This window comes from Sus scrofa, chromosome 14 (genome assembly GCF_000003025.6).
Source record: "Sus scrofa isolate TJ Tabasco breed Duroc chromosome 14, Sscrofa11.1, whole genome shotgun sequence".
NCBI lineage: Eukaryota > Metazoa > Chordata > Mammalia > Artiodactyla > Suidae > Sus > Sus scrofa.
Window position 1 is genome coordinate 124,479,695 of NC_010456.5, and position 14,462 is coordinate 124,494,156.

The 14,462-nt window shown below is 37.6% G+C and overlaps 1 protein-coding gene across 1 annotated transcript in view; it reads right to left on the bottom strand.

The window, feature by feature from the left end:
- The window catches only part of CCDC186 (coiled-coil domain containing 186), a 52,192-nt gene that overhangs the window by 10,741 nt on the left and 26,989 nt on the right, over window positions 1-14,462 (bottom strand). Inside the window, 9 exon segments of the mRNA XM_001927027.7 lie at window positions 631-795; window positions 798-819; window positions 1,443-1,698; window positions 4,430-4,572; window positions 5,657-5,743; window positions 5,903-6,001; window positions 6,775-6,879; window positions 10,900-11,019; window positions 11,911-12,123. Of these exon segments, the coding sequence (XP_001927062.6) occupies window positions 631-795; window positions 798-819; window positions 1,443-1,698; window positions 4,430-4,572; window positions 5,657-5,743; window positions 5,903-6,001; window positions 6,775-6,879; window positions 10,900-11,019; window positions 11,911-12,123 (1,210 nt within the window).

Here is a 14,462-nt window from a genome sequence, read left to right on the forward strand (position 1 = left end):
TGTGGCTGTGGTCTAGGCCAGGAGCTACAGCTCCAATTCGACCCCTAGCCTGAGAACCCCCAAATGCCACAAGGGCAGCCCTGAAGGACAAAAAAGAAGACAAACTGGACAGCAAATGCTTATAAATACTTTTTATTGACTGCAGTATGTGATCAACAAAGTCGAGACACTACTGCCACGATAAGGTGTTTTCCCAATTCTTTCATCTTGTGGTACTGTGAATAAATGTCTTTGGCCTAGAACATGCTATAAACTATTCATGGAACTACAAGATGTTCAGCCATTTGGTTTATGAACACTGATACCATTGAAGTAACATACAGGAGTTCCCGCTGGGGTGCAACAGTATCAGTGGCAGTTCTGCAGCCAATGGCAGCACCAGGACACAGGTTCAATCCCTGGTCCGGCACAGTGGATTAAAGGATCTGGCACTGCCACAGCATAGGTCACAACTGAGCCTCAGATCTGACCCCTGGCCCAGGAACCCATATGTTGTGGGGTGGCCAAAAAAAGAACATACATCTCTAATCAATATGGGAGAAACTGATGTTAAAATATTTTTTCTACAAATCCTAAATGATGAAAAGAAACAAAAACATTCAAAGTCTTAACTGTAGAAGAACTGTATACCTTGCTGAAGTTGTTTGGTAAGATCCTTGACACTAGAGGCATGTTTACGTCTTTGAGTTACTAATTCATCTTTTAATTCTTCAACCTGAGTATTCAATGCTTTAACTTCAGTTTGTCTGCAGGTGAGTTCAGCTTGCAGGGTCTGGACTTCCTCTTTTCGCAATCTTCCTCTTTTAACAATCTACTTTCCTAAATATTAAATAAAACAAAAAATAACAATTTAAATATCTAGTTCCATTACTGCTCACAGTTTGAAACTGTAAAAACATAAGGTCTTTGGTGGCAAATTCTTCTACCAGCACTCCTTACCAGGTTTTGCCTACTGAGCTCCTACAGTTCCTTACAGAGTAATGCAGGAGGAACACTGGCACATCTGCCATTCTACACATGCAAAACAACATGTGATACAGGTCTCTGAAACTTGTGGCCTAGTCTCAAATTATTTTTATGAGTAACTTGACACTCATAACTTAGGATTAAACCATTTTTAAAATATAAAAATATAGACATTTAAAGTCCTTTAAGAAATATATAGTAATTCCACTTAGGAATGACAAAAACCCTGGTTTTCTTACTTCCAAAAGTGAAGCCTTTCTTCATACTGATGTTAGGGAGACATTTCATTATAAATTACATAAGTTGAAAGGAAAAAATGACATTTCTCATAAGCATTTGAAATTGTCAGAAAGTCAGTGCCAACTGAAAAAAAAAAAGAGCTTACTACCACTAGGTTTATGCTTTTAGGGAAGTTTAATTTGTGCTTCCTGCTATGTTGCTTTAAAAGTTCAATGTACATTTACACTTATACTTACCAAATTACTATTGATCTGTTTCATGTGTTCACATTGGCTTTGTAACTGACTTTCACTATAGGAAAGTTTATCAAACTGTGACTGCAAAGAATTGGATTCAGACTGAAGCTGTGCATTCTTACTAGTGAGCTTTTCTGTAAATAGCAGTAGCTCAGATTCTCTTTTTCTACTGCCTTCGATGTCTTTTTGTAGGTCATTAATCAAAGAATTAAGACTTTCCACTTCTTCCTTCAAATTTTCAATTTCTTGTTTACCTCTAAAAAACAAAGTTTATATTTAAGAGAAAAAATAAACTATTAAAAGACATTACAGGAATGGTTTGAGAATTTTCATCAAATGAAATGCTTTATAAAGGTATTTTTATTCATTCATCCAAATATTTATGTGGATTATTATGAATGCCTAATAGCTGCTAAGAACTAAAAGAGCTGGGAATATACATAAGCAAGACTAATATGGCCCCTACTTTCAAAGAGCTCTTAGTCAAGTGGTGTGATGAAACATTTTTGATGATGAAAGCACAGAGTAGGTCAGCTAAGCTAGAGTAAATGACGATGAAACTAGTATTTAAAGGGTTAGCAAACTTGTCCTATGACAGGCTCAGAGAGTCAACAATGTAGGCTTCTGGGCCATCTAGGCTTTGCTGCAGCCGTTAAATTTTGCCACAGAGGTATGGGGGCAGCCATAAACAATATGTAAAGGAATGAGAGAGGCTGTATTCCAAAAAAAAGTTGACTGAAAAAGAGGCAGTGGGCTAGACTGGGCTCCTGGGTCATAATTTGCTAATTCCTGAGCTAAAGGAAAAGTAAAGTGAGTGGGAGAACAAAATATATTCCAGGCAAAGGAAAGGCTGTGTGCAAAGCTGGGGCGGGAACAGGAGAATGACTTCTTATTGGTGCTACCAAGCAGACGTTCAGTACTGGTGAGGGTACGGACTGTACTATAAATCCTAGCACTTAACACAGGGCTCAGCACACAGGATTCAATCAACATCTGTTAACCAACTATTGCTGAAACAGTGAGAAAGAAGGCAGAGGGAGAAGAGAGGTTACTAATGATCTCCCAAGCCATGTTAAGGCGTCTGAACTCACCAGGCCATCCTTGAGGCAATGGGAAATCATTTAAAGGTCTGAAATTCCCTTTCTAAAAAAGATCATGCTAACCACAGTGTAGGAATGGACTAAAAGAGGATATAAACAAGACAAAACAAAACCCCCAAATCAAAAACAAAACAAAAAAACAGTTTAGAAACTGTGGTACTTTTCCAAATGAGAGCTGATAACAGCTTAGACAATGGCAGCAACAGTGGGGATGTAAAAAGCAAATGAACTTGAAAGATATTAAAACAGCATCAATGATGTTTGTGACTGGTTGGCTGCGTGAGGGAAGGACAGAAGAGCCAAGGATAACACCAGGTTCCCGGGGTGGAAAATCATGTGGCTGTCACACTCAGCACTTCTCTCAGAACATCAGAGAAGCAGATGAGCAAGTACAATCGATGAATCCGTTCTGGACATAAGTTTGAGGTGTCTTTGACACTTGTGCATCTGGAGCTTGGCAAAAAGGGTTGACGATCATAACCTGAAGGTCCTGCAGCATACATACTACAGGAAGAGTTAGGATCACCCAGGGGTATAATAAAGTAAGAACAAAAGACAGCTTTATGACAGAAAGAGAAAGCTGTCAAGGAAACTGAGAAAGAGACTGGCTAAAAAGTGGGGAGAAACACTAGCGGAGCACAATGAAATGAAGCTAAAGGAATGGAGCATGTCCAGAAAGCGGGTTCATACTGAAATTCAAGCAAGGCTTAATCTGGGGAGTATCTATTATATTTAAGGATGCATTAGCAGTTTGTAAAGGAATGGTGGGGAAGCTAGAATAAAATGGAGAGGAACACAAAAACAATGGATAGGATGAGTATAAATGATTCTATACAGATGTCTGGTGGTGAAGGAAAGGAGAAAGGAGATCATAGAAGTTTCAATACTTTTAAGATATAATAATACTCAAATGGAGAAAAAAAAAAACCTACGTAAAAAGAGAGGAGATAAAAGATAAAGGAATAATCAAGGAAGACTCTGAGAAGGCAGAAGAGCATGTGATCCACAGTAGAAGTAAGGACCACAATTTAACTTATAAATAAGAACATTTCTTTCATAGCAACAGAAGGGAAAGAAAAGTGACTGCAGATGCAGGTTAAGTTCATAGGATGGACAGCAATTGAGAGAACTGTCACCTGACAGCTCCAACTTTTTCTGTAAAGTAAGAGGTAACTGCCTGCCAGAGTAAATAGCAAGGTGAGAAAGAAAATCAGAAGTGTGAAGAAAGGTAAGGTTCGGAAGAGATGCTAAGAAGATGGGGAGAAGGCTCTAAGGACATATGGTAGGATCGAAGGTGCATCAGTATTTCCACTTGAGGCTGCTAACCATGAATTTATAGCTGCAACAACTTGATGGCGAGGGTTTCTTTAGCAACGCTCAGTAGCCTGGGTGTTGCCAGGGTAAGAAAAAAGAAGACACTTGGATCCAACATGAACCCAGGCTCAGTCAGGTAATGTCGTTAAGTAGCATTTAGCTAAATGGTTTTATAAAAGCCAAGGAATAATGTCACCTCATGACCTCAAGTTATATAGATACAAAGATATAGACATAGATACCTATCTACATTTTAGAAGGAAAAGTAAACATTGTGTCTAAGTTACGGAATTTGAAAACTAAGGAACAGATAAAAAAAAAAAAAAACTATAATCTATTCTTTCTTACAAATTACCACCGCCAATTTTAAGGAATATAAACTTTGATTTTTAGAAGCCATGACGGGAATGTCAAAAATAACCCAAAATAGTTCAAATGAAGACAGGAATTAAAAATTTTTTATCTAGAAATGTAAAATTATTCAATGCAATAATTGCACTTAAAAAAACAGAAACCTGAGATAGAATCAAAAAGCCTGCTGATTTGCACAAACAGAAGTTGCTCAGTTTATACCTTTGATGCTGCTCCTGTATCTGATCTGCAATTTTCACTTTGTCCAATAAATTCTGAATTTCAGCTTTTTGGCGATTAATAATTTCTTTATATTTCGATAATTCATCCTCTGTTCTTAATCGTTCATCTTCTAGACATTTTACCTATCAAATAAGCATAACCAAGTTAAACTACAAATATTTTGTTCTTTATTAGCTATTTCAGATAATGGTTATATATTAAATAATCTTAGCTGAATTCCAAAGCAGTATGAATTAATGTGAAGAAAATATAACGGGAAGTTAATAGTCCTAAGTTTCAGTCTCAGATTTCTCATGATTTAGTCATGGGAGTTTCAGCATGTCACTTCATTTTTGCCAAATCTCCATTTCCTCACATGAAAAGAGGGTGTACCTTCATTATCCACCCCAAAGAACTGGCATAAAGAACAGACAGAATACATGAAAGACACTTTGAAAATACAGGGATATTATTCTTATAATAAGGAATATAATAAAGGTGTAACACTGGAGAAGATTTGAGAGTGTTAAAAATTAAAACTTAAAAGGACTAGGAAATATACCCAGAAGAAAAGTAAAGTCTTTCTACTGTTTTCTGAAACTCACAGTTCTAAAGTCATATATCTCCCCAATTAATTTGCTAACAAGACTGCTTTCAGATCAGAGGCTCAAGGGTAAGTTACAGATACAGCAAACATGCTATGAAACAAGAATGTCTGGCAAATACTTTAGAAAGAGACTGAATGGGGAGTTCCTATTGTGGCGAAGTGGTTAGTGAATCTGACTAGGAACCATGAGGTTGCGGGTTCGGTCCCTGCCCTTGCTCAGTGGGTTAACAATCCGGCGTTGCCATGAGCTGTGCTGTAGGTCGCAGATGTGGCTCGGATCCCGCGTTGCTGTGGCTCTGGCATAGGCTGGCAGCTACAGCACCGATTAGACCCCTAGCCTGGGAACCTCCCATATGCCGCAGGAGCGGCCCAAGAAATGGCAGAAAAACAAAAAAAAAAAAAAAAAAAAAAAGAGAGAGACTGAATGGAAGATGTTTTTATTTCTGTAAGAGTCGATTTTGTTACTAGGGAATTGATATGCTACTCCACAAAGTTCTTTGATTTTGGAATATTTTTATATAAATATCCTTTCCCCTTTCCCCAACATTTAAAAATCAGAATGAGTCCAAAATAAAAGATATTTACCCTTTCTGTGGAGTCATGACTAATGACTGAATTACCTTTGTTCTCAGTGTTCGTAGCTCATCCATGCCCTCCTTAAATGTCCTCTTCAGATCTTCTAGTTCCTTTATTTTGGCATGGTGCATCTTTTAAAAAGTGGAAAGAAAAAAAATCATTACATGCTAAGCCAGACCCAAAATTTGTTGCCTGCTCCTTCCAAAAGGTCTCAAGGGTAGATGGGAGTAAGTGCTTGTCCTTTCTCTCCTTCTGTATTACACTACGGTACACAAAACAGAGCTACTCACTTCAAGCTGGTCAGATTTTTCTTGCATTTGTTTTTCAAGTTCTCCTTTTGTGACTCGAAGCTTGGCATCAAGCTCATTTGATTTAATTTCTTCTGACTCCTAATGACAAGGAAATGACAAAAGTATAACAATTTTTAATTTTACACTTTGAAATGTGAAGAAAGCTTTTGCAATTAAGTTTACTAATCATGAAATACATGTCTCATAGGTCTAAAATTGATGACTGAAAGATTGAAATATTTTAAAGATTTTAAATATGTCATTGAAAGCTTGAAAGATTTTAAATATGTCAATTTTGAACCAACTGAAGAGCATACTTTATATAACAAATATAGTTTTTTTTTTTAAAGTTGTACATTTTCTTGTACTCCTCATTCTTTTGAAATTTTGTAGTGTTTTTATTTAGTTAAAAACTTCTCTAATAAGATCTCTATCTAAGCAGCAAGTACTTTAACACAGGAAATAACTGGCATTTAATTTACCTGCCCTACCAAAATTATTACACATTTCAAATATTATAGATACAAAAATTTAATGAAATAAGAGTATTGATATTTAGCATAATTTGCTACTAATTTATTACAAAATCTGGAGTTCCCGTCATGGCTTAGTGGTTAATGAACCTGACTAGCAATCAATGAGGACGTGGGTTTGACCCCTGGCCTCACTCATTGGGTTGAGGATCCAACATTGCTGTGAGTTGTGGTGTAGGTTGCAGACATGGCTCAGGTCACATGTTGCTGTGGTAGGCTGGCAGCTACAGTTCCGATTGGGCCCCTAGCCTGGGAACCTCCATATGCCGCAGGTGAGGCCCTAAAAAAAAAAAAAAAAAGAGAGAGAGAGAGAGAGACAAAGAAAAAATTTAAGCATACCTGATAGGTTTTTATCATATCCTGACAATTTTTCCGAATCTGATCTGCTTCTTCCTTTGCTTGAGTTAATTTTGTTGTTGTCTCTTTGAGTTTATCTTTGGTTTCCTACATTGATAAAAAGGTAATATGAGATAATAGAGAATATAACTTGGTCTCTGCCCCCCATTCCTGGGACAGAGCTCCCAAAACCCTTGTAAAACTTTTCAAGTGATTAAAAAAACACTAGGAGCATCTCCTGTTCTAATACTGTCTTTAACCTCTGTTCTTGACAACAGAGCTCCTGAAACCTACATAACTTCCCAGGTGACAGGAGTATCTTTTGTTCTAATGAAGTGACTCTAGCTGGACTCCTGGATGAGGGCTGGTCTCCAAAAAGATCAAATCATAAAAACAAGCTTGGGATTTTCAACCCTGCCCCTATCCTCTTGAGAGGGAGAAGAGCTAAAAATGGAGTTAATGGTCAATCATGCCTACATGGCAAAGCCTCCACAAAAAACCACAAGTATGAAGTTGAGAGAGCTTCCAGAATGGTGAACACATCCATACCAAGAAGGTAAAACATCCTAACTCCACAGAGACAAAGGAACCCCACCCCCAGACCTCACCCTATGAATCCCTTCATCTAGCTGTTCATCTGATCCTTTATCATAATTATTTAATAAACTGGTGAAGGTGTTTCCCTGAGTTCTGTGTGCCACTGCAGCAAATTTCCAAACCCAAGAAGGGGGGTGTTATCATCTCCAATCTATGGCCAGTTGGTCAGACGTACAGGTGATAACCTGGGCTTGTGACTGGCACCTGAGGTAGGGATGGGGGAGTCTTGCAGGACCACGCCTTTAACCTGTGGGACCTGACAAGATCTCTGGAGGGACTGAGTCAGAATTTAATTGTAGGAGTTCCTGTCATGGCACAGTGGTTAACGAATCTGACTGGGAACCATGAGGGTGCGGGTTTGGTCCCTGGCCTTGCTCAGTGGGTTAAGGATCCGGCATTGCTGTGAGCTGTGGTGTAGGTCTCAGACGCGGCTCGGATCCCCGTTGCTGGGGCTGTGGCGTAGGTCAGCGGCTACAGCTCTGATTAGACCTCTAGCCTGGGAACCTCCATGTGCCATGGGAGCGGCCCTAAAAAAGGCAAAGAATTAAATTGTAGGTCACCCAGCTGGTGTCACAGAGAATTGCTGTCTGTGAGGAAAAGCCTCCACGTATTGATAACCAGAAGTGTCATCAGAAGTGAAGTGCTCTGTGTAAAAGTAAAGGAGATGCACAGGGAAAAGACCCAGAGTAGGGGAGAACTGGATTTTGCCCACACCAGAGGAAAACCGAGTTTTTCATTTATAGGCAGCAACAAGGCTGGCACAGTGATGTGATGAATGGTGAGAACGATGACCAGAGAGCAGGGAAAGTTCTTGTCTTAGCACTGCCACTGGAATTAGATACTATACTAGTAATAACATTTTATGCTTCTCACAAAAGCTAATGTGGCCTGCACAGTTAAAGTTAAATTTGATAGTTGTCAGAAAATCAATAGAAGTTATTAACGTGGTAAGACAAAAGAGTAGAGTGTTTAAGCAGTCCTTTTGTAGACACACATTAAAGAGTTCTCTGGTTTATGGCCATAGTATCTAGTCAAAACTTTTTTACAGATTCATACTTCAATTTGGTTTCTGTTCCTAACCACTCTCCTAAAATAGTAATTCCAGGGACTATTTTCTCATCAATCCAATTGCTTTTTTTCATTTTTTATTCTTGACTTACCTGCTCCAGTTCTCATCACTCCTGATTCTTTGAATAGCCTTCTTCTGTTTCCATTACAAGAAAACATACTTCTGTTTTTTTTCCCCACTTCATCACTGCCTTCTGTCTCCTTGACTGCCTGTGGTGACTGTACAGCCCTGCCCTGGGCTCTTTCTCCAACATTCTCCTTTGGAGTACCCATCCAGCCCCATGATTTGGGCTATCACCTGGATTTCAAATGAGTTTAGGGAAGTTCCTGTCGTGGCATAGTGGAAATGAATCCAAGTAGGAACCATGAGGTTGCAGGTTCGATCCCTGGCCTCTCTCAGTGGGTTAAGGATCTGGCATCACTGTGAGCTGTGGTATAGGTCACAGATGCAGCTCGGATCCCCTGTTGCTGTGGTTGTGGTGTAGGCCGATTAGACCCCTAGCATGGGAACCTCCATATACCCTAAGTGCGGCCGTCAAAAGCAAAAAAAAAAAAAAAAAAGTCAAATGAGAGTTTAGGTATCATCTTCTCCTAGTAGCTTCCCTCCAGAGAAGCTGCCATTCCGCCTTCTCACAGACAGAATCCAGGGCATCCCTAGATGATAACAATCCATAGACTGTACCACTCTACCGTAGCTTACATGTTTCCCTCACTGAGGATACAGCTTCTGGATAACACCTGGCTCAGTACGTGCCATATATTAATTTTCTTGTAATATCTGTTGAATTAATGAAGGAACACTGAACATAAACCTTGTGTTCTAGTTAGGTTGCTTTTCCCAAACATCAAATACTCATCTCCCTTTGCTCTTGTTCTTACTCCACTTGGAATGCCTTTCCCTTCATCTCTTGAATTATCTAAACTGTATCTACACCCTGCTTCTTATATGTCATTTTATTTCTGGATAAATCTACTGTACAATTAAGTACCTAGTTATATAGTTTCAGTCGCAGGTCTTTTAATAATACTTTGACATATTAAAACTGTATCACTTTTAAAGTGTAAACATTTGAAGGCTTTTTCAAATATTGGGTTTTTTTTAATACTAGAAAATTCACTCAACAAGAGGAGAGAGAGAGAGAGGAACTTTTTCTGTTTTTCTTTTTCCCCTCCACTTCTATATCATTAACAACAGCCTGGCACATAGTAGATATACTTCATTCATTAAAACAAAGTAACTGAGAGATTCTTATGTGTCAAATACAATTTTAAATAGTTTGTAGCCCTGTGTGAGCTCTAATAATTGTTGCTCCTACTCCATTCTGGCAGTTCTTTCTCTGCCCGTAGTTTCCCTAGACTCATTTGCTGATCAGTAATTAGCTCAGAACTGAGGGAAGCTCACCATTCTCTTACCTTTTTTTGACTACTGTCAACAGACACCTCTCCCTACTCCTTTTGCTGATAATATTACATATGAACATCCAAGAGTTAGCAGTTCTTTCGCCTTAGACTCAGAGGTAACAATGATTATGGTTTTAAACAATATCATTAAGCCTATTTTTGAAAATTTGGAAACTATTATAAATAACATTCCTCTTTTGTTTAAATCGCATTTCAAAGTTTTTTTTTTTTTAATTTCACATTCTATCATCTTCAGATTTTTATTACTGCTTACACCAGCTCAGTTAGTACTTAAAATTATGGTATCAGGTACCAGTCTTTATAGTCACTTATTAATTTTTTAATGATATTCATTATGCACAATAACCATGGAATTATATTCATAATAAACAGGTAAGAAAGCTTTTTATTACATTTATATTTCAATAAGAATTTATATTTCTTGATTATAAGAATTTTATCATCACTAATTTTTTTTTTTTTTTTTACAGCTGCACCTACAGCATATAGAAGTTCCTGGGCTAAGGGCTGAATCAAAGCTGCAGCTTTGTGTACACCACAGCTGCAACAACACCGGATCTGAGCTACATCTATAAGCTATGCCACAGCTTGTGGCAATGCCAGCTCTTTAATCTACTGAGCAAGGCCTGGAATCAAACCTGCAGTCTCACAAAGATGTCAGGTCCTCAACCTGCTGAGCCATAACAGAAACTCATCACCAATTTTTTAAGAAATGTCCAGAGTTTACTTTCAATTTTGATAACCTACATATTCTTCCATTCTCCTTGAACTTCTGACAATGTTTGATACAAAATACAGCTTACCAAAAATGCTTAAAGAAAAGTCAATTTGGGGGTTATAAACAATGAATGATAAAACAACATTCTATCCAATTTAATATGTAAATCATGAAAAGAAATGTTTTTTCACAATCACCAAATATTCAGGCCCAAGCTATTCTACAGGAGTCATTAAAATAAGCTTAATGCCTCATTAATAACTATAACTACACTGCTCTTAAAACTGATTCTAATAATTTTTCTGCTACATTTCAGCACTCACCTTGTGTAAATCCATTTCTGCTTTTAATTTATTTTGTGCCCATTTTACTTTAATGATTTGAGAGTTGATGTCTTCCTTTAATTTGTCTATTTCTCTGATGAGTCTAGTAGTTTCACCTTCCTAAAATAATATCACAAGGTCATATTTTTCATTTAAACAACCAACCAATCATTTGTGCATCTTTTGTATTTTAAGATAATCAATGCAATAACATTAAAATTCAGGGGCTAGCACATTATGGCCTACAAGCCACAAAACTGATTTAAATTTCAAGTCATAAGAAGATAGTAAAATCATAAATCCAATTTAATAGACATAAGATGATGAACATTTACATTTTAATCAACCATTATGTTGTAATAAGCATACCTTTCTGATTCTTCTCAAGTGGCTGACGCTAAGGTGAAATATGAATTAAACTGGTTTTTTTCAGAATTCCTGACAACAATGACAACATTCCTGAACTAAAATTTAAATTGATAATCAACTAGACACAAGACCATGCTATAAGGCTGCTAGTTAACAGCAAGAATAGCTCAGTAATTAAACAGCTCAGTAATTAAATCTCCTTGGAAAGCATTGAAGAACATGTTTTTCTATAAGAAAAATATAAATTCTATTCTATGATGAGTAATGTACACTAAGATTCTGGTGATATCATACTTCTGACTCAAAAACTACTCACATTTTTGACACCATCATGTGTATCTTTTACTAAAATAAAACGTTCCTTTGAAGCACAAAGTCATTTCTTCAACATATAGATTTTTAAGGAAAGTTTTTAAAAAAGAGCTAATAAACAACATGTGTCAGTTTCTCATCTTTCACAGCAAATATTTTTTGCAGGTAGGTAATGGCACTGGAATTACTAAGGCATTCACATTCTTTGAAAGTAAGCTAATAATAACATCTTTATGTTTAACAGTGATTTAACCATGTTATGATTATTTGATTAAATAAAGCAAAGGGGGGGAAGAGAATAAGTTTCAAATAAGATATCAAAAGTTATACCTTTGTTTCATATAGCTGGTGCAACCGTCCTTTCTCCTGAGAAAGCTGCCTAATTTTGTTAGTGTTTTTCTCATTTTCTTTATTTGCATCTCTAAGTTTTTTTTCAAGTATCTCTTTTTCCTTTCGAAGGTCTAAAGATTCCTTCTCGCCTCTTACATACTTCATTACCATTGCTTCTTTTTCCTGGCGTGCCTCTTCACATTTCTTGCTGGCCTTTGAAAAAATATCCAGCATTAATAAAACACACTTTTTACTGGAGTTCCTGCTGTGGCACAACGGGATTGGTAGCATCTCTGCAGCACTAGGACACAGGTTCCATCTCGGTCTGGTACAGTGGGTTAAAAGATCTGGCGTTGATGTAACTGTGGCATAAGCTGCAACTGCCACTTAGATCTAATCCCTGGCCCAGAAACTCCGTATGATGCAGGGTGGTAAAAAACAACAACAAAAAAAAAGCCTATACCTTTTCAAATAAAAAAGAAAAAAATTAAATATTTGCCTATAATATCACCAATGTACATTTTGGTTTTCTCACATCTTCAGGAACTGTGTCATAATATTTTAAAATAGAGAAATAATACAATAAACAAATCAATACCACTAATATTTGCTTCTTCCCTTCCCTATTCCTCTTCCTTTAGCTAACATGGTTGCTATTTTCTGTTTATCCTTTCAAATTCGCTTGTCCACTCCTTCCTAGTCCACTCTGTACTCCAGGAAAATGTCCACCAGGGACCATACCAACAAGTTTCTTTGCCCCATACTTCCAGTTGGATTTGGACAACTGGAAGTGCTAAGCAGAAAATCAAGAGGGTAGGCAGAGAATGAGATGTGGCTCCTCTAGATTCACCACAGGTTGGCTGTTCCTGTTAGGTGCCCTCTCTATACAACTACCTCCTCTGAGTTAGACTAACCTGCACTCTCTCCTTATTCCTTTAGCCCAAATTGTAATAATGGCTCCTCGAGGAGCCCCAGGATCATGCAGGTTCCCTTGTTGGGCTCCCTAAATCTCGCCCATAACTCATTAAGAGTCCTTTTATGAAAGTCTCCCAAATTACCAGTTTCTGTTTTCTGCCAAGACCCTGAGTGTATGGCTGACAATTTCTAATATCTGTAATTTTAGCTTCCTTGCAAAAATGATATTCTAATTAGTGTCACTGATTTCCTGTATATGAAAAGCTTTCTAAAGTACTTTGCATTTTAATAAGAAATACCTAATTGGATTAAGTATGACATCTATATACTCATTTAAAATTCTCTGTAGGCATAAGCTCCGTAGGCAATTTCCACATTCTGAAATTTCATACATGAAAACTTGAAGGATAGCCCTTCATTTAAGTAAGTTTGCAAATAGGATGAAGCACATATTTTATAGAAAATGGATCCATTTTTACACTGGCACTCTTGCTTTTTAAAAAATGAACTACAGTTGATTTACAATATTGTATTAATTTCTGCTATACAGTGATTCAGCTTATATATATATATATATATATGCATTATACATATATATACACACATACATATTTTTTCATATTCTTTTCCATTATGATTTATCACAGAATGCTGAACATAGTTCCATGTACTATACAGCAAGATCATGTGTTTCTTCATTTTATATACATAGCCCTCATCTGCGGAGACCAAACACCCAATCCTTCCCTCCCTCTTGGTAACCACAAGCCTGTTCTCTTATCTGTGAGTCTGTTTTGTAGATACGTCCATTTGCGTCATATTTTAGATCCCACATCTAAGTGACATCATACAGCATTTGTCTCTTTCTGACTCACTTCATTCAGTAACCTAGATAATCTCTAGGTCCATCCATGTTGCTGCAAATTTCATTCTTTTTATGACTGAGTAATATTCCCCTCTGTGTGGTGTGGTGTGTGTGTACACCACATCTTTCACCACTCATCTGCTGATGGTTATTTCAGTTTCCATGTCTTGGCTATTGTGAACAGTGCTGCTATAAACACAAGAGTGCATGTATCTTTCCAAATTATAGTTCTGTCTAGATATATGTGCAAGAGTGGGATTGCTGCATCATATGGTAACTATTTTTATTTTTGAGGAACTCTGGTACTGTTGTGGCTGCACCAATTTACATTCCCACTGCATGTGTAGGAGAGTTCCCTTTCCCCTACACCCCTCCAATATTTGTTCTTTGTAGATTTAATGCTGGCCATTCTGACTGGTGTGAGGTGGTACCTACCTCACTGCAGTTTTGATCTGCATTTCTCTAGTAATTTGCGATTATGAGCAACAGATGAACATTTAAACTTTAAGGATTTTTTTTTTAAGGAATTTATTTTTTTGTTGTTGTCTTTTTATCTTTTTAGGGCCACACCCACAGCATATGGAGGATCCAGCTAGGGGTCCAATCAGAGCTGTAGCCGTCAGCCTATGCCAGAGCCACAGCAATGCAGGATCTGAGCTGTGTCTGCAATCTACACCACGGCTCACAGCAACGCTGGATCCTTAACCCACTGAGCAAGGCCAGGGATTGAACTCATGTCCTCATGGATGCTAGTTGGGTTTGTTAACCGCTG